Source organism: Oryctolagus cuniculus, chromosome 13 (genome assembly GCF_964237555.1).
Source record: "Oryctolagus cuniculus chromosome 13, mOryCun1.1, whole genome shotgun sequence".
NCBI classification, from domain to species: Eukaryota; Metazoa; Chordata; class Mammalia; order Lagomorpha; family Leporidae; genus Oryctolagus; species Oryctolagus cuniculus.
Window position 1 is genome coordinate 89998439 of NC_091444.1, and position 27370 is coordinate 90025808.

Sequence of the window (27370 nt, forward strand, 5' to 3'; positions counted from 1 at the left end):
CACTCCTGTTTATGGCATCAGTAATCTCCCTATGCTCCAGTCATGAGTTTCCAAGGCTATGGAAGCCTTTTGAGTTCACCGACTCTTACCTTATTTAGACAAGGTTATAGTCAAAGTGGAAGTTCTCTCCTCCCTTCAGAGAAAGGTACCTCCTTCTGACTAAGTATGTTTCTGAGCTATTGGGCACACACTTTTTAAAATTACCTGGCTCTGTATGTGACCATATTCAGCTATGACTGATTCATAGATTCAGCGCATTTTAAATTATTAAATTATTTGATTTGTGCTGGTATAGCTTTTATTTTTGGTTCTGATTTAATATCAATGTCCCTTTCAAATGCAGAAGCCTTCAAATTTTAGTCCATTTTCAAATCCTTTAAAGATGTTCTCACTATTCATTAAATACCATGTCTTCAGATCAGACTGCTTAGAAATGTTTCCTCTTTATTAAGCTCATCTTTAATTTCCTTTTTCACTACTCACAGATGACATACTGAATCACATAATAACAAATATTCACATAATGTAGACAACTCAAATTTTGAACTTGATGTTGATTCTTATCGGTATATCTTTGAGTGAAATGTTGTTTTCTCATCTTAGGGGTAAGTTCATTCATAGGATGTTGACCAGAATATTTTGTGTTGCTTGCTTTTCTAAGGCAAATCTTTCACAAGGGCCAGATTATGGTTTCTCTGTGCTTTCTTTTTAATAGTTCTCTCTTCTATAGAGATATGACCCTAAGGAAGCCTTCTGAGATTGCTTCCAGATATGTTCAACTACATCGATTATAACCAGCTAGAGCTAGGTCTACTTCCCAAAGCAGATTCTTCACTTCAAAATTGTGTTCATGAAATATCTTACCCGATGTACTCTCTGGTAGAGAGATACATGGGATGAGAACCTTTGGCAAAATTAGAGACTACTGATTGTGTTGGCTGAAAGCTGTTTCTTATTTAACTTTAGATCTATAGTTACTAAGAATTCTAATAGATTATGAATTAACTTTTCTACATGGATTTAGAGAAAATCACGAATTAGTAACAAGGACAGTTATAAATGTAGATACTGCATCAAATTTTGAGTGTCTAAGTTTTTAGCATATTTCTGTATGACAATTGTGTAAAGGGATACCTCCTGAAATTCTCAATCACAGAAGTCCACATATATCAACATAATGTCATGTCATATATAGGGAACTATTTTATTATAGGTCTAGTTAAATAATCTTTCAAAGTTCTCTAAGTCATGAGAAAGGCCAGTCAACCCACATTTCTAGATCTCCAATTATGTGTATCTGTACAGTTCAATTGTACTACAACCATTTTGCTTTCAACCCTTAGTAGAATCAGCTGTCTTATTGCTCAATATTAGAGTGCCCATGCAATCCAGAATTACTTCTGCTAAAAGGACAACATGAATTACAGGAGAATCCTGCTGTCTTGATAAATAGTTACATAGTATTCAATAAATATCAGTAAATTAGGATCCTGGACTGTACATCAATCTTTATTACATTTAAGTAAGTTTTTGTAAAGGCTGATGAACACAGATTGACTAGGAGAACTTGTTTTCCTGATCTTCTAGCGTTCACAGCAGAGTTATTGCTCAATAAGGTAATACTAGAATGGTCATTTTTTTTTTACTTTTCTCTGATATCTCCTTCCTTTCTTTTTTTTTTATCTTTTATTTAATGAATATAAATTTCCAAAGTACGACTCATGGGTTACAATGGCTTCCCACCCCATACCGTCCCTCCCACCCACAACCCTCCCCTTTCCCACTCCCTCTCCCCTTCCATTCACATCAAGATTCATTTTCGATTATCTTAATTAACAGAAGATCAGCTTAGTATACCTTAAGTAAGGATTTCAACAGTTTGCTCCCACACAGAAACATAAAGTGAAAAATAATAGATGATTTTTTTTAAATGATGATGAAATCAGATCAGACCTATTGTCATGTTTAATCCCAGTGAGAGTCAAGTTGGGAATTGATAATTTCTTTTTTTTTTTTTTTACAGAAGATCAGTTTAGTATACATTAAGTAAAGATTTCAATCGTTTGCACCCCCATAGAAACACAAAGTGAAATATATTGTTTGAGTACTCGTTATAGCATTAAATCTCAATGTACAGCACATTAAGGACAGAGATCCTACATGAGGAGTAAGTGCACAGTGACTCCTGTTGTTGACTTTACAAATTGACACTCCTGTTTATGGCATCAGTAATCTCCCTATGCACCAGTCATGAGTTTCCAAGGCTATGGAAGCCCCTTGAGTTCTCCGACTCTTATCTTGTTTAGACACGGTCATAGTCAAAGTGGAGGTTCTCTCCTCCCTTCAGAGAAAGGCACCTCCCTCTTTGAAGACCTGTTCTTTCCACTGGGATCTCACTCACAGAGATCTTTTTGCCAGAGTGTCTTGGCTTTCCATGCCTGAAATACTCTCATGGGCTTTTCAGCCAGATCCGAGTGCCTTTAGGGCTGATTCTGAGGCCAGAGTGCTATTTAGGACATCCGCCATTCTATGAGTCTGCTGAGTATCTCACTTCCCATGTTGGATCACTCTCCCCTTTATTTATTCTATCGGTTAGTGACATCCAAAGAGGAAAACACATTCCCAGCAGGAAAAAAAGTTTATGCAATTACTTACTATCCTTCTAGATAAGGAATAAAACATATAAAATCAATAGTAATTACTTCTCATAATCCTATTGTATACTTTTGATTTCAAAAGAAATTCAGGATCTTAGAAACAGGTGGGCAGAGCCAAGATGGCAGAATAGAGAGGGCGCGCACCGATAGTCCAGGAAAATTTAGTTTAATAAAAGCGGAATTACGGTAGCCTCAGAAAAAGGATCAGGAAAAAATTTCAGAGGAAACTCTTCCGGAGCTAGTGGCTGAGACTCAGAGGACATACTGGGAGAGCAGGGTCGCCCACCGCGCGGAAGCCGAACCGCGGGAGCCACAGAGTCTGAGCGCCAGTGCGGGAAGGGGAGTCGATGTGACACAGACACCAGCAGGGAGAGGAGGGACGCCCAGGGCTCCGAGTCCACACATCGGCGCTAGAAGCGGAGGTGAGCTCAGTAACCAGAGACATTGGCGGGGAAACGGCAGACAGAATTTTAGAGGGAAGCGGGCTTTGAAGCGGGAAAGTTCAACAGACTGACTACAGGAGAGAAGGAAAAAAAAAAGGTGGGGGCGTACTGGTACAGACAAGTTCCTCTCTCTGCCAACCTTGCAAAGGCGAGCAAGAGACAAAGAGCTGGGATATACATAATAAAAGGAGAGAGTTAAGGCTACAATTCAGTAGCCTAGGCAACCCAGTGGGAGTCCGCAGGAGAAACCGAGCCTGCACAGACTCTTTGGGTAGAAGCCAGATATCGGAAGCTAAATACCATCCATTCTGCTCAGCCTTGCAGTGTTACTTACCTCCTAAATAAAAAATAAAATAAAATAAAATAAAATAAAATAAATGAATAATTGAATAAATAAAGAGAGATTTACCACGCATAACCTGAGGGTGTCACCTTTGCACACCCGTAACCCTGAAGAACCAAGCAGAGCTCTCAGGCCACACCCATCTGAAGCCTCCAAGTCTCCTCCAACAGCAGGCAGTCCACTTAACACAGACATAGTATAAAAAAAAAAAAACTCACAGTAAGGGAAAAAGAATTAACCATGCCAAGCAATAAACACAGAAATTGAGGGAACAAGATCAACGATGACACTATGATGCCTTCAAATAAACAAAACACCCCAAACCAAGATTATGAAGATGATGAGACAGAGAAATGCAAGATACGGATTTCAAAAAATTTATCATAAGAACATTTAGAAGTTTTCAAAAGCAAATCCTTGAACTACAGAAATCCTTATTGGACAGGATTGAAAATCTCTCTAGTGAAAAGGAAATTTTAAGGAAGAATCTAAATGAAACGCAGAAACTAGTAGAACAGGAAAGTGTGATAGTGAAGAGAAATCAAAATGAAATGAAGAGCTTAATGGATCAAATGACAAACACATTAGAGAGCCTGAAAAACAGAATGGGTGAAGCAGAAGAGAGAATATCGGACTTAGAAGACAGAGAACAGGAAAGGATACAGTCAAACCAAAGAAAAGAAGAGGAAATTAGAAATCTAAAAAATATTGTTGGGAATCTACAGGATACTATTAAAAAAACCAACATTTGAGTTCTAGGAGTTCCTGAAGGCATGGAGAGAGAGAAAGGATTAGAAGACCTTTTTAGTGAGATACTAGCAGAGAACTTTCCGGGTTTGAAGAAGGACAGAGACATCCTAGTACAGGAAGCTCATAGAACCCCCAGTAAACATGACCAAAAGAGATCCACACCATGACACATTGTAATTACACTCACCACAGTGAAACATAAAGAAAAGATCCTAAAATGTGCAAGAGAGAAACTTCAGATTACTCTCAGAGGATCTCCAATCAGACTCACAGCTGACTTCTCATCAGAAACCCTACAAGCTAGGAGGGAATGGCGAGACATAGCACAGGTGCTAAGAGAGAAAAATTGCCAGCCCAGAATATTATATCCTGCCAAGCTCTCATTTGTGAATGAAGGTGAAATAAAGACCTTTCATAGCAAACAGAAATTGAAAGACTTTGTGGCCACTCGACCAGCCCTGCAAAAGATACTTAAAGATGTGCTACACTCAGAAACACAGAAACACGGCCATCAATATGAAAGAAGGGAAAGGAAGAACACCTACCAGTAAAAGAGCATGGGAAGCTCAAAGTATATACTAGAAAATATCTCCGGGAAAATGGCAGGGCAAAGTCACTATATATCAATAGTCACATTAAACGTTAATGGACTTAACTCTTCAGTTAAAAGACACCGATTGCTGACTGGCTTAAGGAACAAAACCCAACTATTTGTTGCCTACAAGAAACACATCTCTCTAACAAAGAGGCATGCAGACTGAAAGTGAAAGGTTGGAAAAAGATATTCCATGCCAACAGAAACCAAAAAAAAGCAGGTGTAGCCATATTAATATCAGACAAAATAAACTTTAATACAAAAACTGTTGAGAGAGACAAAGAGGGACACTATAAAATGATTAAGGGTTCAATTCAAAAGGAAGATGTAACTATTATAAATGTATATGCACCTAATTACAGGGCACCGGTCTATTTAAAAGATATGTTAAGGGACTTAAAGGGAGACTTAGATTCCAATACAATAGTACTGGGGGACTTCAATACTCCACTCTCAGAAATAGATAGATCAACCAGACAGAAGATCAACAAGGAAACAGCAGATTTAATTGACACTATTACCCAAATGGATCTAACAGATATCTACAGAACTTTCAATCCTACATCTACAGACTTTATATTCTTCTCAGCAGTGCATGGAACCTTCTCTAGGATTGATCACATACTAGGCCATAAAGCAAGTCTCAGCAAATTTAAAAGAATTAGAATCATACCATGCAGCTTCTCAGACCACAGTGGAATGAAGCTGGAAATTAGCAACTCTGGAAACCCCAGAAAGTATGCAAACACATGGAGACTGAACAACATGCTCCTGAATGAACACTGGGTCATTCAAGAAATCAAAAGAGAAATCAAAAACTTTCTGTAAGTAAATGAGGATAACAACACAACATATCAAAACTTATGGGATACGGCAAAAGCAGTATTAAGAGGCAAGTTTATGGCAATGGGGCCTATATCAAGAAATTGGAAAGGCACCAAATAAATGAGCTTTCAGCGCATCTCAAGGACCTAGAAAAACTGCAGCAAACCATAGCCAACTCTAGTAGGAGAAGAAAAATAATTAAAATCAGAGAAAAAATCAACAGGATTGAATCAAAAAAAAATTTAAAAAATCAGCCAAGCAAAGAGCTGGTTTTTTGAAAAAATAAACAAAATTGACACCCCATTGGCCCAACTAACTAAAAAAAGAAGAGAAAAGACCCAAATCAATAAAATCAGAGATGAAAAAGGAAATGTAACAACAGACACCACAGAAATAAAAAGAATCATCAGAAATTACTATAAGGACTTGTATGCCAGCAAACAAGAAAATCTACCAGAAATGGATAGATTCCTGGACACATGCCATCTACCTAAATTGAACCATGAAGACACAGAAAACCTAAATAGACCCATAACTGAAACAGAAATTGAAACAGTAATAAAGGCCCTCCCAACAAAGAAAAGCCCAGGACCAGATGGATTCACTGCTGAATTCTACCAGACATTTAAAGAAGAACTAATTCCATTTCTTCTCAAACTATTCAGAACAATTGAAAAAGAGGGAATCCTTCCAAATTCTTTCTATGAAGCCAGCATCACCTTAATCCCTAAGCCAGAGAAAGATGCAGCACTGAAAGAAAATTATAGACCAATATCCCTGATGAACATAGATGCAAAAATCCTCAATAAAATTCTCGCCAATAGAATACAACAACACATCAGGAAAATCATCCACCCAGACCAAGTGGGATTTATCCCTGGTATGCAGGGATGGTTCAACATTCGCAAATCAATCAATGTGATTCACCACATTAACAGACTGCAAAAGAAAAATCATATGATTATCTCAATAGATGCAGAGAAAGCATTCGATAAGATTCAACACACTTTCATGATGAAAACTCTAAGAAAATTGGGTAGAGAAGGAACATTCCTCAATATAATCAAAGCAATTTATGAAAAACCCACAGCCAGCATCCTATTGAATGGGGAAAAGTTGGAAGCACTTCCACTGAGATCTGGTACCAGACAGGGATGCCCACTCTCATCACTGCTATTTAACATAGTTCTGGAAGTTTTAGCCAGAGCCATCAGACAAGAAAAAGAAATCAAAGGAATACAAATTGAGAAGGAAGAAGTCAAACTATCCCTCTTTGCAGACGATATGATTCTTTACTTAGAGGATCCAAAGAACTCTACTAAGAGACTATTGGAACTCATAGAGGAGTTTGGCAAAGTGGCAGGATATAAAATCAATGCACAAAAATCAACAGCCTTTGCATACACAAGCAATGCCACGGGTGAGAAAGAACTGCTAAGATCAATCCCATTCACAATAGCTACAAAAACAATCAAATACCTTGGAATAAACTTAACCAAGGATGTTAAAGATCTCTACGATGAGAATTACAAAATCTTAAAGAAAGAAATAGAAGAGGATACCAAAAAATGGAAAAATCTTCCATGCTCATGGATTGGAAGAATCAACATCATCAAAATGTCCATTCTCCCAAAAGCAATTTATAGATTCAATGCAATCCCAATCAAGATACCAAAGACATTCTTCTCAGATCTAGAAAAAATGATGCTGAAATTCATATGGAGGCACAAGAGACCTCGAATAGCTAAAGCAATCTTGTACAACAAAAACAAAGCCGGAGGCATCACAATACCAGATTTCAGGACATACTACAGGGCAGTTGTAATCAAAACAGCATGGTACTGGTACAGAAACAGATGGATAGACCAATGGAACAGAATGGAAACACCAGAAATCAACCCAAACATCTACAGCCAACTTATATTGGATCAAGGATCTAAAACCAATTCCTGGAGCAAGGACAGTTTATTCAATAAATGGTGCTGGGAAAATTGGATTTCCACGTGCAGAAGCATGAAGCAAGACCCCTACCTTACACCTTACACAAAAATCCACTCAACGTGGATTAAAGACCTAAATCTACAACCTGACACCATCAAGTTATTAGAGAACATTGGAGAAACCCTTCAAGATATTGGCACAGGCAAAGAGTTTCTGGAAAAGACCCGGGAGGCACAGGCAGTCAAAGCCAAAATCAACTATTGGGATTGCATCAAATGGAGAAGTTTCTGTACTACAAAAGAAACAGTCAGGAGAGTGAAGAGACAACCGACAGAATGGGAAAATATATTTGCAAACTATGCAACAGATAAAGGGTTAATAACCAGAATCTACAAAGAGATCAAGAAACTCCACAAAAACAAAACAAACAACCCACTTAAGAGATGGGCCAAGGACATCAACAGACATTTTTCAAAAGAGGAAATCCAAATGGCCAACAGGCACATGAAAAAATGTTCAAGGTCATTAGCAATCAGGGAAATGCAAATCAAAACCACAATGAGGTTTCACCTCACCCCAGTTAGAATGGCTCACATACAGAAATCTACCAACAATAGATGCTGGCGAGGATGTGGGGAAAAGGGGACACTAACCCACTGTTGATGGGAATGCAAACTGGTCAAGCCACTATGGAAATCAGTCTGGAGATTCCTCAGAAACCTGAATATAACCCTACCGTTCGACCCAGCCATCCCACTCCTTGGAATTTACCCAAAGGAGTTTAAATTGGCAAACAAAAAAGCAGTCTGCACCTTAATGTTTATCGCAGCTCAATTCACAATAGCTAAGACCTGGAACCAACCTAAATGCCCATCAACAGTAGACTGGATAAAGAAATTATGGGATATGTACTCTTTAGAATACTATACCGCAGTAAGAAACAACGAAATCCAGTCATTTGCAACAAAATGGAGGAATCTGGAACACATCATGCTGAGTGAAATAAGCCAGTCCCAAAGGGACAAATACCATATGTTCTCCCTGATCGGTGACAACTGACTAAACACCAAAAAGGAAACCTGTTGAAGTGAACTGGACACTATGGGAAATGGTGACTTGATCAGCATAGCCCTGTTAATGAACAACTTAACACATTATCCCTATTAGTAGTTTTTTTTTGTTTTTTCTACTTAATACTACTGGTTTAATTCTGTAATTAATACACAGTTATTCTTAAGTGTTGAAATTTAACTGAAACGTGATCCCTGTGAAACATAAGAGTGGGAATAAGAGAGGGAAGAGATGTACAATTTGGGACATGTTCAAGTTGACTTGCCCCAAATGGTAGAGTTAGAAACATTCCAGGGGACTCCAATTCAATCCCATCAAGGTGGCATGTACCAATGCCATCTCACTAGTCCAAATGATCAATTTCAGTTCACAATTGATCATAATGAAAGGACTAAGAGTCAAAGGGAGCACATAAACAAGTCTAGTACCTGCTAATACTAACCGATAGAATAAATAAAGGAGAGAGCGATCCAACATGGGAAGCGAGATACTCAGCAGACTCATAGAATCCAGATGTCCTAAATAGCACTCTGGCCTCAGAATCAGCCCTAAAGGCATTCAGATCTGGCTGAAAAGCCCATGAGAGTATTAAAGGCATGGAAAGCCAAGACACTCTGGCAAAAAAAAAAAAAAAGGACACCTAAATGAAAGATCTCTGTGAGTGAGATCCCAGTGGAAAGAACAGGTCTTCAAAGAAGGAGGTACCTTTCTCTGAAGGGAGGAGAGAACCTCCACTTTGACTATGACCTTGTCTAAACAAGATAAGAGTCAGAGAACTCAAGGGGCTTCCATAGCCTTGGAAACTCATGACTGGAGCATAGGGAGATTACTGATGCCATAGACAGGAGTGTCAATTGGTAAAGTCAACAACAGGAGTCACTGTGCACTTACTCCTCATGTAGGATCTCTGTCCTTAATGTGCTGTACATTGAGATTTAATGCTATAACGAGTACTCAAACAGTATTTTTCACTTTGTGTTTCTATGGGGGTGCAAACTGTTGAAATCTTTACTTAATGTATACTAAACTGATCTTCTGTATATAAAGAAAATTGAAAATGAATCTTGTTATGAATGGAAGGGGAAAGAGAGCGGGAAAGGGAGGGTTGCGGGTGGGAGGGAAGTCATTGTTGGGGGGGGAGCCAATGTAATCCATAAGCTGTACTTTGGAAATCTATATTCATTAAATAAAAGTTAAAAAAAATAAAGAGACAGGAAAAAAAAAGCCTAGGATGATTACTGACGCCATAAACAAGAGTGTCAATTTGTTAAGTCAACAACAGGAGTCACTGTGCACTTACTCCTCATGTAGGATCTCTGTCCTTATGTGTTGTACTATGTGAATTAATGGTATAACTAGTATTCCAACAGTACTTTATACTTTGTGTTTCTGTTTGGGTGCAAACTGCTGAAATCTTTACTTAGTATATACTAAATTGATTTTCTGTATATAAAGATAATTGAAAACGAATTTTGATGTGAATGGGATGGGAGAGGGAGCAGGAGATGGGATGGTTGCGGGTTGGAGGGAGGTTATGGGGGGGAAAGCCACTATAATCTAAAAGTTGTACTTTGGAAATTTATATTTATTAAATAAAAGTTAAAAAAAGAAGTTATGACATATATACACTATTGAGTACTACTCAACTGTTAAAAAATGAAATTCTGTAATTTGCAGCAAAATGGATGCAACTGGCAATCTGCCACACACATGAGAGGCCTAGAAGGCAATCCTTGCTCGTGGCCTTGGCCTGACCCAGTCCTGGCTGTTGCAGCCATCTGGGGAGTGAACCAGTGGATGGAAGATTCTCCTCCTTCTCTCTCTCTGCCCCTCTCTCCCTCCCTTCCTCCCTTTCTCTCCCTCTAACTCTTTCAAATAAATAAATATTTAAAAAGAAAGTGAAAAGACAAAATATATGCAAATAACACATCTGATAAAGATATAATCCAGAATATACAAAGAACATCTGTAACTCAGAAACAACAACAAAAAAAGATAATCGAATTTAAAAATGGGCAAATGGGGAAGCAAGTTAAGGTGGTAGTGAGATAAGAATCTCCAGTAATGATTTCCCCATAGAAACAATGATTTTAAGAGCTATCATGCATTAAACTAACCTTATAATATTTAAGGAAACAAGGTGAGAGATTACAATATTTGGTTTCAGCACAATAATAAGATGCATTGGACAAGGAATGAAAAAAATACTAGTGTGGCCTACATCTCTACTCCACCCAACTCCAAGCCATGTAGCAAGTAAAAAGATGCTTCCTGGCTAGAAGGAGGGATGAATGAATTCAATCCAGGCCTTAGACTCGCAACGCTCTACCAGACCCAGTATGGTGAACCTAGTACTGGGCAGAATCCTCACAATTCTGAGCTCCTGGATCCACATAGCCTGGTAGCCAAGCAACTGCCTCCCTCACTTTTTCCCAATCTCAGGCAGCACAGAGAAAGACTCCATAGTTCTGGGGGGTACCTTAGGTTAGTAGACATAGGACATTGTCTTGGAATCCAGCGTTATACTGGTGAAATCCCAAAACCATGGGAATCCAGTGGCCCTTGTCCCCAATGACTAGGGAAAGAGCCTCTGGGCCCACCACTGTGCAGGCAGAGACCTACAGCCCAAATCAAATGGACCTGTATTTTGGCCAGCATCACATGTGTGTGGCTGCAGGGATCATGGGCAATGTTACACCAAAGTAACAAGTAAGCCATAAAAGTACTGACCTTGGTCCTCTCTTTGAGGTACATAGGTCTAAGTGGCATATGGACTAGAAGTGCAACCCAGCATTTTGTCATTGGTGACCATGGGGCTTCCAACCACATCCTCACCTAACCCCAGGCACAACACAGAGACCCAATGATAAAAACCCAAAGATTCAATTTAAAAATAGACAAGAGACCTAAGTAGACTTTCCACAAAAGAAGATATACATATGACCATCAGGTATATGAAAAAATATTCCATATTACTAATCATCAGGAAATGCAAATCAAAATGACAAAGAAATATCAACCTATTCCAGTTAGAATGGCAATTATCAAAATGATGAGAGCATGTGATAAAAAGAAATCTTTGCAAAATGTTGGCAAAATGTAGATTAGAAGAGCCATTATGTAAAACAGTATCGATGTTCCAAAAATACTAAAACTAGGTCTACCACATGACACAGTTATACCAATTTTAGGCATGTACCCAAAGGAAATTAAATAATTATGCTAAAAAGACATCTTCTGGGGTCGGCTTTGTGGCACAGTAGGTTAAACCACTGCCACAGCACTGGTATCCCGTATAGTTGCCAGTTTGAGTTACAGCTGCTCAACTTCTGACCCAACTCCCTGCTGATGTGCCTCTGAAGGCAATGGAGGATAGCTTAAGCTCTTGGGCCTCTGCACCCATGTGGGATACCGGGGTGAAGCTCCCAACTCCTAGCTTCAGCCTGGTCCAGGCCTGTCCAACCTGGCTGATGCAGCCATTTGGGGAGTGGGCCAGTAGATGGAAGTGCTCTTGCCCACTTTCTGTGACTCTTTCAAACATAGAAATAATTTTTTTAAAAAAGACATCTTAACTAACATGTTTAATGCAGCATCATTCACCATATCCAAGAAATGGATATAATCTATGTGCCCATCTATAATAGATGAATAGTTGAAGAAAATATGTTATAAATAAATAATGGCATATTTTTCAACTATTACAAAGGATAAAATCCTATCATTGTGACAAAACAGACAGAACATAGTTCATAATGCTAAATGGAATAAGCAAGGCACAGAAAGAAATACCATAGTTGAGCATTTGGTATGCAGTTAAGATGCCACTTGGGATGACCATATTCCATATTAGATTGCATGAGTTCAAGTCCTGGCTCTGTTTCTGATTCCAGATTCCTGCTAATTTTGAATCAGGGAAACATCAGATGATTCTTCATGTAATTGAGTTTCCTCCACTCAGGTGGAAGACTCAAATTGAATTCCTAGCTCCTAGCTTCAGCCTGGCCCAAAACTAGCTGTTCAGGCATTTGGGAAGTGAATCAGAGAATGGGAGCTCTCCCCTGTCTGCTTGTCTTTCTGTCTCTCTCCTTATGTCTTTCAAGTTAAGTATTTTTTAAAAGAAAGACAAATACAGCATACTCTTACTAATATATGGAGTCATAAATTGTTGATCTGATAAAGGCTGAGATAGTAAAATACAGCATATTCTTACTAATATATGGAGTCATAAAATGTTGATCTGTTAGTGGCTGAGATAGTAACCGTGGTAACGGGACTGAAGAGGGTTGTGGGGAGGGAGTATGGGGAAATATGGGTCAATGGATTTAATTCAAATTAGGTAGCAGGAAAAAGTTGCAGTGTTCTATTACACAGCAGTTTGACTATGGATAATAAATATATACTGTGCATTTCAAAAAAGATGGATTTTGAATTATTTTCTAACATTTACTTGAAAGTAAGAATTAGAGGCAGGGGGAAGAGAGAGGTCTTTGAACTGCAGGTTCACTCCTCAAGTGGCCATGATGGCAAGGGCTGGGCTAGGCCTGAACCAGCCTGAAGCTAGGGGCCAGGAGCTTCACCTGGGCTCCCCAGGTGGGTGGCAGGGGCCTAAGCTCTTGGGCCATCTTCTGGTGCTTTTCCCAGGCCATTAGCTGGGAGCTGGATCAGAAGTGGAACAGTTGGAAATAAACTGGTGTCCATACAGCATGCCAGTGTCACAATGTTGGCCCTAAGATTTTGAAAATTTTCACCATAAAAATGATTAATGTTGAGGAGTGGTAGATCTTTATCCTGATTTGAACAGTGCACAACACATACATACTACAAAACATAGTACAACTAAATATGTACAATTTTAGTTCACCAATTAATTTAACATTACCCCCAAAATGGGCAAAGGATTTAGACATTTCTCCATAGAAGACTCATGCAAATGACTGCTCAATATGTGAAAAGAAAAGATGCTAACGTAGTTAGGAATGTATATGTGTTTTCTAGTCCCATTAATCTTTATTACATGGAGGCAATTTTGTCAAACTAGAAAGTAATTAGAGATTACCTGGATCTGGTTAGAGAGGAAGTGAAAATTGTTGCTTAATGGGGTTTTTTGGGGGGTGAGAAAATAAGTACAGTGGTGATGATATAACACCATAAATATAAATATGCCACTGAATTGTATACTTTAGCATAGTTAGAATGGTAAATTTTATCTTATAGATATTTTACAACATTAAAAGTTTTTAAGTCCATTGATTAAATTTAATTCAACTGCTGGTTAAAATTCACTAAAATCTGAGTAAAAGAAAATATTCTGGCCGGTGCCGCAGCTCAATAGGCTAATCATCCGCCTGTGGTGCCGGCACACTGGGTTCTAGTCCTGGTTAGAGTGCCCGATTCTGTCCCGGCTGCTCCTCTTCCAGTCCAGCTCTCTGCTGTAGCCCAGGAAGGCAGTGGAGGATGGCCCAAGTGCTTGGGCCCTGCACCCGCATGAGAGACCAGGAGGAAGCACCTGGCTCCTGGCTTCAGATCAGCATAGCTCCGGCCACAGCGGCCACTGAGGGGTGAACCAATGGAAAAAGGAAGACCTTTCTCTCTGTCTCTCTCTCTCACTGTCCACTCTGGCTGTCAAAATATATATATATATTCTGGGGACTGGCGCTGTGGCTCACTTGGTTAATTCTCTGCCTGCAGCGCCAGAATCCCATATGGGCACCAGGTTCTAGTCCTGGTTGCTCCTCTTCCAGTCCAGCTCTCTGCTGTGGCCTGGGAGGGCAGTGGAGGATGGCCCAAGTGCTTGGGCCCTGCACCCGCATGAGAGACCAGGAGGAAGCACCTGGCTCCTGGCTTCGGATCGGTGTAGCACTGGCCAAGTGGCCATTTGGGATGTGAACCATTGGAAGGAAGATCTTTCTCTCTGTCTCTCTCTCTCTCTCTCACTGTCTATAACTCTACCTGTCAAATTAAAATATTCTGACCATAACAAGAAATATTTATCTCAGGTAGCCAATCATCACAGGTAACACAAGAGAAGCATTCCCATTTTAAAATACAACAGAACAGTGATGCTCATGACCCTATACCATAAGTATTACATTTCATCTTGAACATTCATATAGTCCAACAAAATACAGGTTTGATATTAAAATCATTTATCATAGAAATAATAATTTTTTGTTTTTAAACATAACACTTAGAGAATCTAGAAAAAAATTAATTATTCATACAAATAATCTTTTTCCTGACATGCCCAGATGAATTTTTGGTATAATATTATGTTAATAATTTACTATGGGGCTGGTGCCACGCCTCAATAGGCTAATCCTCCGCCTAGCGGCGCCGGCACACCGGGTTCTAGTCCCAGTCAGGGCACCGGATTCTGTCCCGGTTGCCCCTCTTCCAGGCCAGCTCTCTGCTGTGGCCTGGGAGTGCTGTGGAGGATGGCCCAAGTGCTTGGGCCCTGCACCCCATGGGAGACCAGGAGAAGCACCTGGCTCCTGCCTTTGGATCAGCGCGGTGCACCGGCTGCAGCACGCCGGCCGCGGCAGCCATTGGAGGGTGTACCAACGGCAAAAGGAAGACCTTTCTCTCTGCCTCTCTCTCTCTCACTGTCCACTTTGCCTGTAAAAAAAAAAAATTTACTATGCCAAATACTATTATTTGGTTGAGGCAAAGTTATCATTTCTCTTTGACACAGATATAGTTGAAACAAACTCTCTGACTAACAATGAGAACTCTCCAAATTAATTTTATGTAATTATCAGTATACTATCTTCTCTGATGACCACCTAAGAAGTTACTTATACACACAATAATGCTCTCCCTTAATTTGTTTATAATTATACAGAGAGAACACATAATCATTCACATTTCATCTTACTCAACAGAAAATCTTTTTACCTTGAGATTCTTTTGCTGCTTGGTCAATTTCGTTTTCAGCCTTCTTTCCTAATTCCTCTTCTGAAATATCAACCTTAATAACAAAAGTTTTAATAAGTAATTATAAATTATATATCTCAACTCATTATTTAATTGCCTTCTTTTAGATAGAGTGCTAGCTTTTACTCTCCCCCACGATGTTACTACAGAATCATTTCCTTCCAATATCAAATTAAAAAGTGAGAACAATTAATGGATCTGAGAGGCATTGAGGGATATAAGGTAATTTTGTGACTTTCCTTAGTAAATATCTATTAAAAATATTATTAAGGGGCTATCAAAGGATGTACTTTTCTCTGAAGGGAGAAGAGAACTAAATACTGATGGAGCTTGTGGTCACAAAAGGCTTCCATAGACTTGGCAGCTCATGGCAAGAGCCCTGGGTGATCACTGACATCATAAATAAGAGTGTTGAAATCTTTACTTAATATATACTAAATTGATCTTCTGTATATAAAGATAATTGAAAATGAATCTTGATGAAAATGGAATGGGAGAGGGAGCAGGGGATGGGAGGGTTGGTGTTGGTGGGAGGGAGGTAAGCGGGGGAAAAAGCCATTGTAATCCAAAAGTTGTACTTTGGAAATTTATATTTATTATATAGAAGTTAAAAAAAGTACACTAATGAAGCATAATACATTATGAATATATGCATTACTAATTATACTATGACAATGTAAGGAAATAATTCCTAACGGCCACAAAGAGTTGTGAAAAAAAAAAAAAAAACAAGTCAAGCCATTCACTTCGTAAGTATTTGTTATGGCTCCTCAGATACTGGTTAAGACATCTGCACACAACATGAAAGTTGCTTGGTTCCATTCTGGGCTCTGCTTTCAGGTTAAAACTTCTTGCGGGACCGGCACTGTGGCCCAACAGGTTAAAGTCCTGGCCTGAAGGACCGGCATCCCATATGGACGCCAGTTCTAATCCCGGCAGCTCCTCTTCTGATCCAGCTCTGTGCTATGTCCTGGGAAAGCAGTAGAGGATGGCCCAAGTCCTTGGGCCCCCGCATCCACGTGGGAGACCCCACAGGATGCTCCTGGCTCCTGACTTCCTATCAGCGCAGCTCTGGCAGTTGCGGCCATCTGGGGAGTGAACCAGCAGATGGAAGACCTCTCTCTCTCTCTCCACCTCTCTCTGTAACTGTCTTTCAAATAAATAAAATAAATTAAAAAAAAATAAAAAAAAAACTTCTTGCTACAGCTGACTCAGGGAGGCAACAGGTGATGGTTCCATTAGATGCTAACCACGGGGGAGACCTGGAATAAATTTCTGGCTCCTGGCTTTGGCCTAGTCTTGGTTCAGCTATTGAAGAACTTGAGTAATGAAATGGCATATGGAAACTGTCTCAGTGCCTGCCTTTCATCTCTCTCTGTATCTCAGCATCAAATAACCTTCTGTGTAATCACTCAATGTTTATATCTAAAAATCACACACATGTACGAAGGGCAGTACTTCAGATTCCAAAGCAGATTTTATAGCTTCATGTTCTTCTCCTAAGGAAGACACAATATTTAGAAAATATAGTCAAACATCCATGCATCGGAACATTGATCACTGTGAATTTAAATATACATACTCAAAACTATCCCCATTCATGAGTATTTCAATAAAATAAAATACCAAGAAAATTTAGTTCAGGAGATTGAATCAGTTTCAGAAGGGACAAGTTGATCATACAGAAAGCAAAAGGAAAACATCCAAAAGAAATAGATTTCATAGTCAGATCTAAACATTTCAATTTATACAACAGCATTTAAACACAAAGTGTATATATATATATATATATATATATATACACACTCACCACTTGTATTTTCTTTATGGACTCCAGAAATATCAGTTAATGAGTTTTTATTTGTTTCTTCTCTTGCAGCACATGAAATGACAACAGCAATAACTTCTTCATTTGGTGATGGAGAGAAGCTTTTCTATAAAAAGAAAAAAAAGCCACAAATTCAGCAAGCACATTGAGTTGCTCAAGTACTCACTCATAAACATACTCCGTAAGACAACTTTTACTGCATCCATCAAGTCATAGGCAATATCGGAACAAAAGACAAAAATACAAACAAGAGGCAGATTCTGCCCTACGTTCAAGTGGGAAGGTAGACATAACTAAACACGAAGCCACACAAGTAAAATTCAATAGTTATAACTGTGAAATGAATAAAGCATAGTAAGGTCAAAAAGGAGAGAAGCATCAGTTCAACCTAGAAAAAGGCCCAGGAAAGGCTGCAAAGATACAGTTATGTTTTTAAAGACAGACCAAGGCCAGGGGGATAACTTGTAGTTGTCTTGACAGGACAGCATGAACAAAGAGAGGAAGTAGGGAACAACACGGCAAAGGAGGAATACTGAAGTAAGGAAAAACTGGAACATACTGAATAGGGACTAGATAGAAAATGCAGGGGAGATTCAGAGAAAAACCCTGAATATGTTGGCATCCACTACATAAGCAGTTTAGTCACATCACCACAAATACACTTTAGAAAGGAAAATCTGTGTTCACACTGTTCTTCATCAGCTGCTTTGAACTTTCTCCACTGAAGAGGCAGATTCTGGAATTCCATGGCTGATCATCTTGCATCTGCTCTAGACCTTGTTATCTCACCCTGTGTTATACTAGGTACATGAAACAAGCCATGTGATTTCTAGAGCTGACTAATGCAGAAGGACAATATGTAGAACACATTACTAAGTGTACGGTGAAATGTAAGCAAATGGATCCTAATCAGCATACAGAGAGGTGAGAAAGAAAAGCCAAGCCATACCCTTGGCATGGATTTGCCCTAGCATTTCAGATGCCAGATAGGAAAACTGCACTCATCATGATAGCAACTGCTTTCCATTCTTGGGCCCAACTCCTGATTATAGCATCTTTCTAAAATAACCTCAAGGAGGCAGTAGGCAAAGGCTCAAGAAGCTGCATCTCTGTCACTCATAAGGGAGACCTGGGATGAGTGTCTCATTCCTGGCTCCAGCACGGTCCCTTGCAAACATCTGGGGACTGGTGCATGGGAGTTCTGTCTGTGTGTTTTGTCTTTGTCTCTCTGCCTGTCAAATACTTGAAAAAAGGAATAAAAAACAAGCACCACTTCTGTGTTTCAATATTACTCAAATCTTACAATTACAAATCATAAGGGACAGTACCTGAGAATCCCAAGATACATCTTCATAATCAGATTCAATGGGAGACACCATATCTATAAAATAGTGACAGTTCCACTGAATAATATCATTTATTATTGTGAATTTTATGTAATATATACACAGATATATACACTTTTAAACACATACATCTCGAGTCATAAATATTTAAATGAATATAAAAGCAATAAATAGTAGCAGAGAATTTAAGGGAGTTGAAGGGATTTCAATAAGAAAATTTGATTGAATGAAAAAAAAAAAAAACACCAGAAAACAGTATCTGTTGCAGGAATTTGGGGACTGAACCAGCAGTCAGAAAACATGTCTCTGTCTTTGCTCCTCTCTCTGCCTATTTAAAATAAATAAATTATGCATATGTGTATGTATAAATAAAACAACTCACTCAAGCTACCACATGTGCCAAGAGTTGCCCTTCTTACTAAAATCAGAAAAAAATATTCTTTTCCATTTTGGGGAAAGCACATACTCATGCATGCATGCAAATACATACATGCACACACACATGCGCACACAGGCATACACACACATATCATGTGACTTTCTTTGCATTTCTCATGACAGAGAATACAGTGAATAAAGTCAACCATGTCATAACATTATAGACCTCTCCATAGTCATCCCTTGCAGGAAGTAGAAAACCGAAGAGCATATTGACTCATCTATAGCAATCCCTCTCTACTGTCACTTTGAATTGCAGGGTAAGAATGAAAGACTTGGTGGTGTCAGTTTTGTCAAATGCAACCCTGCCTTTATGGGACTGTTTCATTCCATTGTTAGAGATTCATCCAGTCCCATTTCATGCAACAGGATGGTCCAGCAAGATGATGCATGATGTAATTTCTCTCAATCCTCCCCCATTATATAGTAAATGCTTATCAAAATCATGCTTTGTCAACAAGTAAAGCGTGTATCAGTGTCTATGCTGATGAGCAAAAACAAGGGAAAATGAAAGGATAAATGATATATTAAATACTCTTTAAACTCAATTATTTTAGACCACAAACTTTTGGGGCCGGCCCTGTGGCATAGCGGGTAAAGCTGCAACCTGCAATGCCAGGATCCCATACAGGTGACGGTTCAGACCCAGCTGTTCCACTTCTGATCCAGCTCTCTGTTATGGCCTGGGAAAGCAGTAAAGGATAGCCCATGTGCTTGGGGTCCTGCATCCGCATGGGAAGACCCAGAGGAAGCTCTCAGCTCCTGGTTTCAGATCAGTGCAGCTCTGGCCATTGCAGTCAACTGGAGAGTGAACCAGTGGATGGAATTCCTCTCTCTCTTTTTTCCGCTCCTTCTCTCTGTGTAACTCTTTCAGATAAATAAGTCAATCTTTTTTTAAAAAAAAAAAGAACTCAAACTTTTAGAAACCTAAAAAGATACTCATTGTATTATTCCAAATATATGGCTATTCTAGGAACAGCAAAACTATGGAGATACTAAAAAACATAATAGAATTCAGGATTTAGGGGACAGAGAGGAATGAATAGGCATAGCACAAAGGATTATTAAGAACAGTGAAACTATCTCTAAATGATACCATAATTTGGATATAGATTATCATGTATGTATCCAAATCTGAGCCCCAATGTAAAGTATGGATTTTGAGTATTTTTTTTTTGACAGGCAGAGTGGACAGTGAGAGAGAGAGACAGAGAGAAAGGTCTTCCTTTGCCGTTGGTTCACCCTCCAATGGCCGCCGCAGCCGGCGCGCTGCGGCTGGCGCACCGCGCTGATCAGATGGCAGGAGCCAGGAGCCAGGTGCTTATCCTGGTCTCCCATGGGGTGCAGGGCCCAAGCACTTGGGCCATCCTCCACTGCACTCCCTGACCACAGCAGAGGGCTGGCCTGGAAGAGGGGCAACCGGGACAGAATCCTGCGCCCCGACCGGGACTAGAACCTGGTGTGCCGGCGCCGCTAGGCGGAGGATTAGCCTAGTAAGCCACGGCGCCAGCCCGGATTTTGAGTATTAATAAAGTGTGAAGGTAGGTAGGTCCATCAATTGTAAAAACTGCACCATTTTCATGGAGTATATTGAAGATAATAGAGAAAGCTGGGTGTGCAGGCAAGTCACTGGGCACATGGGAAATCTCTGTGCCTTACTCTGAAATTTTCTCTGAATCTAAACCTGCTCTAAAAATTAAACTACTAATAAAAATATGATAATCAATGAATGTCTTCTTACCACACATTATAATATGGAATAGTCAGCTCAAAAACAAGAGATCAATAAAGATCAGTGACAGAGTAAGAGTATTATTTCCCAAGTTCAAATTAATGCAAGTATATAAAAGGGGCAGTGTTTGGCATGGCAGTTAAAACACCTCTTGGGGTGCCTGCAATTCACATCAGAGTGCTTGTGCTTGACTTCTGGTTACACCTCCAATTCTAGCTTCCTGCTACTGTACACCCTGGAAGGCACCAGGTGATGATCGAGAGAGTTGGGCCCCTGCCATCCATGTGGGAGACCAGTTTCTGACCAACTCTGCTATTGCAGATATTTAGGGAGTGAACCAGAAGATGGGAGGTCTCTATTTTATCTCTGCATATTATATACAATTCACACATAAATATTACAAACAAAAAAAATTAAGTATTTATAATGCTTTAAAGTTTAGAAACAAATAATATATACATTGACTAACTACAAATTTTGAGTTACATCTGATAACCAGATACTCAATCCATTGCTCTTAGTTGAGTGGCAGGCATGTAACTGTTTGAGTCATCATCTTCTGTCTCCAAGGTATTCATTAGCAGGCATCTGAATTGAGAAGGGAGCTGGAACTCAAACTCAGGCACTCCAATATGGTATGTGGGCACCCCAAGCAGCATCTTCACCATTACATCAAATGTCTACCTTGTGATTTTAATTGAATACTTAGGCAAGAAAATAACTGATAACATGTTATTTTGACAACACAAGTAACTTTTTAGTGATACAAATTGCTCAAAATAAAGAATACACCTATACTAAATGCAATTCAATCATTAAAAACATTTTTTTTTTAATTTATTTGACAGAGTTAGACAGTGAGAGAGATGAGAGAGACACAGAGAGAAAGGTCTTCCTTTTCCATTGGTTCACACCCCAAATGGTTGCTACGGCCTGCGCACTGCACCAATCCAAAGCCAGGAGACAAGTGCTTCCTCCTGGTCTCCCACATGGGTGCGGGGCCCAGGCACTTGGGCCATCCTCCACTGCCTTCCCGGACCACAGCAGAGAGCTGGACTGGAAGAGGAGCAACCGGGACAGAATCTGGCGCCCTGATCAGGACTAGAACCCAGAGTGCCGGAGCCGCAGGCAGAGGATTAGCCTAGTGAGCCGCAGAACCGGCCATATTTATTTATTTAAATGCAGAGTTAGATAGAGGCAGAGGCAGAGAGACAGAGATCTTCCATTGCTGGTTCACTCCCCAGCTGGCCATAATGGCCAGAGCTGGGCCATTCTGAAGCCAGGAGCTTCCTCTGGGTCTCTCACATGGGAGCAGGGACCCAAGGACTTGGGCCATCTTCTACTGCTTTCCTAGGCCAAAGCTGATGCTGGATCAGAAGTGGAGCAGCCAGGACTTGAACTGACACCCATATGGAATGCTGGCACTGTAGGTGGCAGCTTTACCTGCTGCGCCACAGCACTGGCCCTGAAAAACATTTCTTACTTATCATATCTAAGGTGGAACCACTAGGAGTAGTTTACTATCAAAAGCCTTACCTGGATCTCTCTTTTCAAGCATTTCATAGCTTTGTTTTTCTTTATAATCCAAAATAAGCTGGTGATGTTCCCTATGTATAAAAAAGTGATAAAATTATGATTTTGCTTGCTCTCAACCAAACTCCTGAGAAGCAGTAAAGTTATAATTTCAATATTGGTAAGCATTTAATAAATTCTTTTTTTTTAACTTTTATTTAATGAATATAAATTTCCAAAGTACGATTTATGGATTACAATGGCTTCCCCCCCATACCGTCCCTCCCACCCACAACCCTCCCCTTTCCCACTCCCTCTCCCCTTCCATTCACATCAAGATTCATTTTCGATTATCTTAATATACAGAAGATCAGCTTAGTATACATTAAGTAAGGATTTCAACAGTTTGCACCCCCATAGAAACACAAAGTGAAATATATTGTTTGAGTACTCGTTATAGCATTAAATCTCAATGTATAGCACATTAAGGACAGAGATCCTACATGAGGAGTAAGTGCACAGTGACTTCTGTTGTTGACTTTACCAATTGACACTCCTGTCTATGGCATCAGTAATCTCCCTATGCTCCAGTCATGAGTTTCCAAGGCTATGGAAGCCCTCTGAGTTCTCCGATTCTTATCTTGTTTAGACAAGGTCATAGTCAAAGTGGGGGTTCTCTCTTCCCTTCAGAGAAAGGTACCTCCTTCTTTGAAGACCTGTTCTTTCCACTGAGATCTCACTCACAGAGATCATTTTGCCAGAGTGTCTTGGCTTTCCATGCCTTTAATACTCTCATGGGCTTTTCAGCCAGATCTGAATGCCTTTAGGGCTGATTCTGAGGCCAGAGTGCTATTTAGGACATCTGTCATTCTATGAGTCTGCTGAGTATCTCACTTCCCATGTTGGATCACTCTCCCCTTTATTTATTCTATCGGTTAGTGTTAGCAGGTACTAGACTTGTTTATGTGCTCCCTTTGACTCTTAGTCCTTTCATTTAATAAATTCTTTAAGAGTATTTCTAACAGCATATCTGGTATCAGAACTTTTGCTATTACAATATGCTTAATAGTTGTATGTTTTACAAACTTTTTATAAGAGTACAGTTAAAAAAGAAAAAATACAAGGTGAAGTGGCCATGAATTGAATGTGCTACAGCTCACTAAATTCAATAGTTAGCACGATGTAATGAAAAGTATCCTAAATTCAAGTCTTAGCTCTATAACCGACAGCTACTTCTTCTTGTACAAGTCATTTCCTTTAGCCTCAGTGTTCTTCCAAAACATAAGAACCTTCCAACAATTTTCACTAGGCTCTTATAAAGATTTAATAGAATAATATAAAATAAACATTCAAGAAAAAGTCAATGTATGGAATACTTTGTTGTTCAAATTCATTAAAGCGGGGGCGGAGCCAAGATGGCGGAATAGTGAGGGCGCGCACCGATAGTCCGGGAAAATTTAGTTTAATAAAAGGGGAGTTACGGTAGCCGCAGAAAATAGAACCAAACAAAAATTGCAGGGGAAACCCTTCTGAATGGAGCAGGCGTGAATCGGACGACCTACTGGGAGAACAAGGTCGCCCACCGCACGGAAGCAAAGTCGCGGGACCCAGCCGCAGAAGCCCCAGGGTCTGCGCGACAGTGCTCCAAGGAGAGTGCACGCCACACAGAAAACAGCGGGGAGACTTGAGACGCTCAGGGCTCCGAGTCCACACATCGGCGCTGGAAGGGGAGGTGAGCTCAATAACCCGAGACATTGGTGGGGAAACGGGGGTCAGAATCTAGAGGGGGGCCGGAAAGTGCAGCAAACTCACTACCGGAAAGAAGGAAAAAAAAAAGCTTCGGGGTTTCTCTTCCCCCTAACCTTGCAAAGGTTACAAGCCTGCAAGACTTGAAGAATTCCCAAGAGACAAAGAGCAGGCCTCCTCTTTGGATTTACATATCAGTGGGGGAGAGTTAAGGAACTGAGTCACTACAATTCAGTAGCCTAGGCAACCCAGTGGGAGTCCAGAGGAGCCAAAGACTGGAAGCTAAATACCATCAATTCTGCACAGCCCTGCCCTGCAGTGTTACTTACCCCCTGAATAAATAAAATAAATAAATAAATAAAAAGAGAGAGATTTACCACGCATAACCTGAGGGTGTCACCTTTGCACACCCTTAACCTGGAAGAACCAGGCAGAGCTCTCAGGCCCCACCCATCTCAAGCCTCCAAGGCTCCTCCAACAGCAGGCAGTCCACTTAACACGGACACAGTATAAAAAAAAAAAAGAAAAAGAAAAAAAAAAGCGCACAGTGACGCAAGAAGAATTAACTATGCCGAGTAACAAACACAGAAATAGAGGGAGCAAGATCAACGATGACACTATGATGCCTCCAAATAAGCAAAACACCCCAAGCCAAGAGTATGAAGATGATGAGATAGAAGAAATGCAAGATACGGATTTCAAAAAATTTATGATAAGAACATTTAGAAGTTTTCAAAAGCAAATCCTTGAACTACAGAAATCCTTAATGGACAAGATTGAAAATCTTTCTTGTGAAAATGAAATTTTAAGGAAGAGTCAAAATGAAACTCAGAAACTAGTAGAACAGGAAAGTGTAATAGTCAAGAGAAATCAAAATGAAATGAAGAGCTCAATAGATCAAATGACAAACACATTAGAAAGCCTTAAAAACAGAATGGGTGAAGCAGAAGAGAGAATATCGGACTTAGAAGATAGAGCACAGGAAAACATACAGTCAAACCAAAGAAAAGAAGAGGAAATTAGAAACCTGAAAAATATTGTTGGGAATCTACAGGATACTATTAAAAAAACCAACATTCGAGTTCTAGGAGTTCCTGAAGGCATGGAGAGAGAGAAAGGATTGGAAAGCCTTTTTAGTGAGATACTAGCAGAGAACTTTCCAGGTTTGGAGAAGGACAGAGATATCCTAGTACAGGAAGCTCATAGAACCCCCAATAAACATGACCAAAAGAGATCCTCACCACGACACGTGGTAATTAAACTTACCACAGTGAAACATAAAGAAAAGATCCTAAAATGTGCAAGAGAGAAACGTCAGATTACTCTCAGAGGATCTCCAATCAGACTCACAGCTGACTTCTCATCAGAAACCCTACAAGCTAGGAGGGAATGGCGAGACATAGCACAGGTGCTAAGAGAGAAAAATTGCCAGCCCAGAATATTATATCCTGCCAAGCTCTCATTTGTGAATGAAGGTGAAATAAAGACCTTTCATAGCAAACAGAAATTGAAAGACTTTGTGGCCACTCGTCCGGCCCTGCAAAAGATACTTAAAGATGTGCTACACTCAGAAACACAGAAACACGGCCATCAATATGAAAGAAGGGAAAGGAAGAACACCTACCAGTAAAAGAGCATGGGAAGCTCAAAGCATATACTAGAAAATATTTCCGGGAAAATGGCAGGGCAAAGTCACTACGTATCAATTGTCACATTGAACATTAATGGTCTGAATTCTTCAGTTAAAAGACACCGTTTAGCTGACTGGCTCACAGAACACAACCCAACTATTTGTTGCCTACAAGAAACACATCTCTCTAACAAAGAGGCATGCAGACTGAAAGTGAAAGGTTGGAAAAAGATATTCCATGCCAACAGAAACCAAAAAAAAGCAGGTGTAGCCATATTAATATCAGACAAAATAAACTTTAATACAAAAACTGTTAAGAGAGACAAAGAGGGACACTATATAATGATTAAGGGTTCAATTCAACAGGAAGATGTAACTATTATAAATGTATATGCACCTAATTACAGGGCACCGGTCTATTTAAAAGATATGTTAAGGGACTTAAAGGGAGATTTAGATTCCAATACAATAGTACTGGGGGACTTCAATACTCCACTCTCAGAAATAGACAGATCATCCGGACAGAAGATCAACAAGGAAACAGCAGATTTAATTGACACTATTGCCCAAATGGATCTAACAGATATCTACAGAACTTTCAACCCTACATCTACAGACTTCACATTCTTCTCAGCAGCGCATGGAACCTTCTCTAGGATTGATCACATACTAGGACATAAAGCAAATCTCAGCAAATTTAAAAGAATTAGAATCATACCATGCAGCTTCTCAGACCACAGCGGGATGAAGCTGGAAATTAGCAACTCAGGAAACCCCAGAAAGTATGCAAACACATGGAGACTGAACAACATGCTCCTGAATGAACACTGGGTCATTCAAGAAATCAAAAGAGAAATCAAAAACTTTCTGGAAGTAAATGAAGACAACAACACAACATATCAAAACTTATGGGATACAGCAAAAGCAGTATTGAGAGGCAAATTTATAGCAATAGGTGCCTATATCAAGAAATTGGAAAGGTACCAAATAAATGAGCTTTCAGCGCACCTCAAGGACCTAGAAAAACTGCAGCAAACCAAACCCAAATCTAGTAGGAGAAGAGAAATAATTAAAACCAGAGAAGAAATTAACAGGATTGAATCCAAAAAAACATTACAAAAAATCAGCCAAGCGAGAAGCTGGTTTTTTGAAAAAATAAACAAAATTGACACCCCATTGGCCCAACTAACTAAAAAAAGAAGAGAAAAGACCCAAATCAATAAAATCAGAGATGAAAAAGGAAACGTAACAACAGACACCACAGAAATAAAAAGAATCATCAGAAATTACTACAAGGACCTGTATGCCAGCAAACAGGAAAACCTATCAGAAATGGATAGATTCCTGGACACATGCAATCTACCAAAATTGAACCATGAAGACATCGAAAACCTAAATAGACCCATAACTGAAACAGAAATTGAAACAGTAATAAAGGCCCTCCCAACAAAGAAAAGCCCAGGACCAGATGGATTCACTGCTGAATTCTACCAGACATTTAAAGAAGAACTAATCCCATTTCTTCTCAAACTATTCAGAACAATCGAAGAAGAGGGAATCCTCCCAAATTCTTTCTATGA

General features: G+C 39.7%; 1 protein-coding gene across 8 annotated transcripts in view; it reads right to left on the reverse strand.

Annotated features, from left to right (window-relative positions):
• Window positions 1-27370, reverse strand: part of LOC100341393 (putative ankyrin repeat domain-containing protein 19) — a 193149-nt gene that overhangs the window by 144305 nt on the left and 21474 nt on the right. For all 8 annotated transcript variants that reach the window (XM_070055856.1, XM_070055850.1, XM_070055849.1 and 5 more), the window contains 5 exons: window positions 22439-22509; window positions 18715-18767; window positions 17369-17492; window positions 16999-17057; window positions 15520-15592 (listed from right to left, as the gene is read on the reverse strand). In XM_070055856.1, the coding sequence (XP_069911957.1) occupies window positions 15520-15592; window positions 16999-17057; window positions 17369-17492; window positions 18715-18767; window positions 22439-22509 (380 nt within the window). The remainder of the gene's footprint in view (window positions 1-15519; window positions 15593-16998; window positions 17058-17368; window positions 17493-18714; window positions 18768-22438; window positions 22510-27370) is intronic.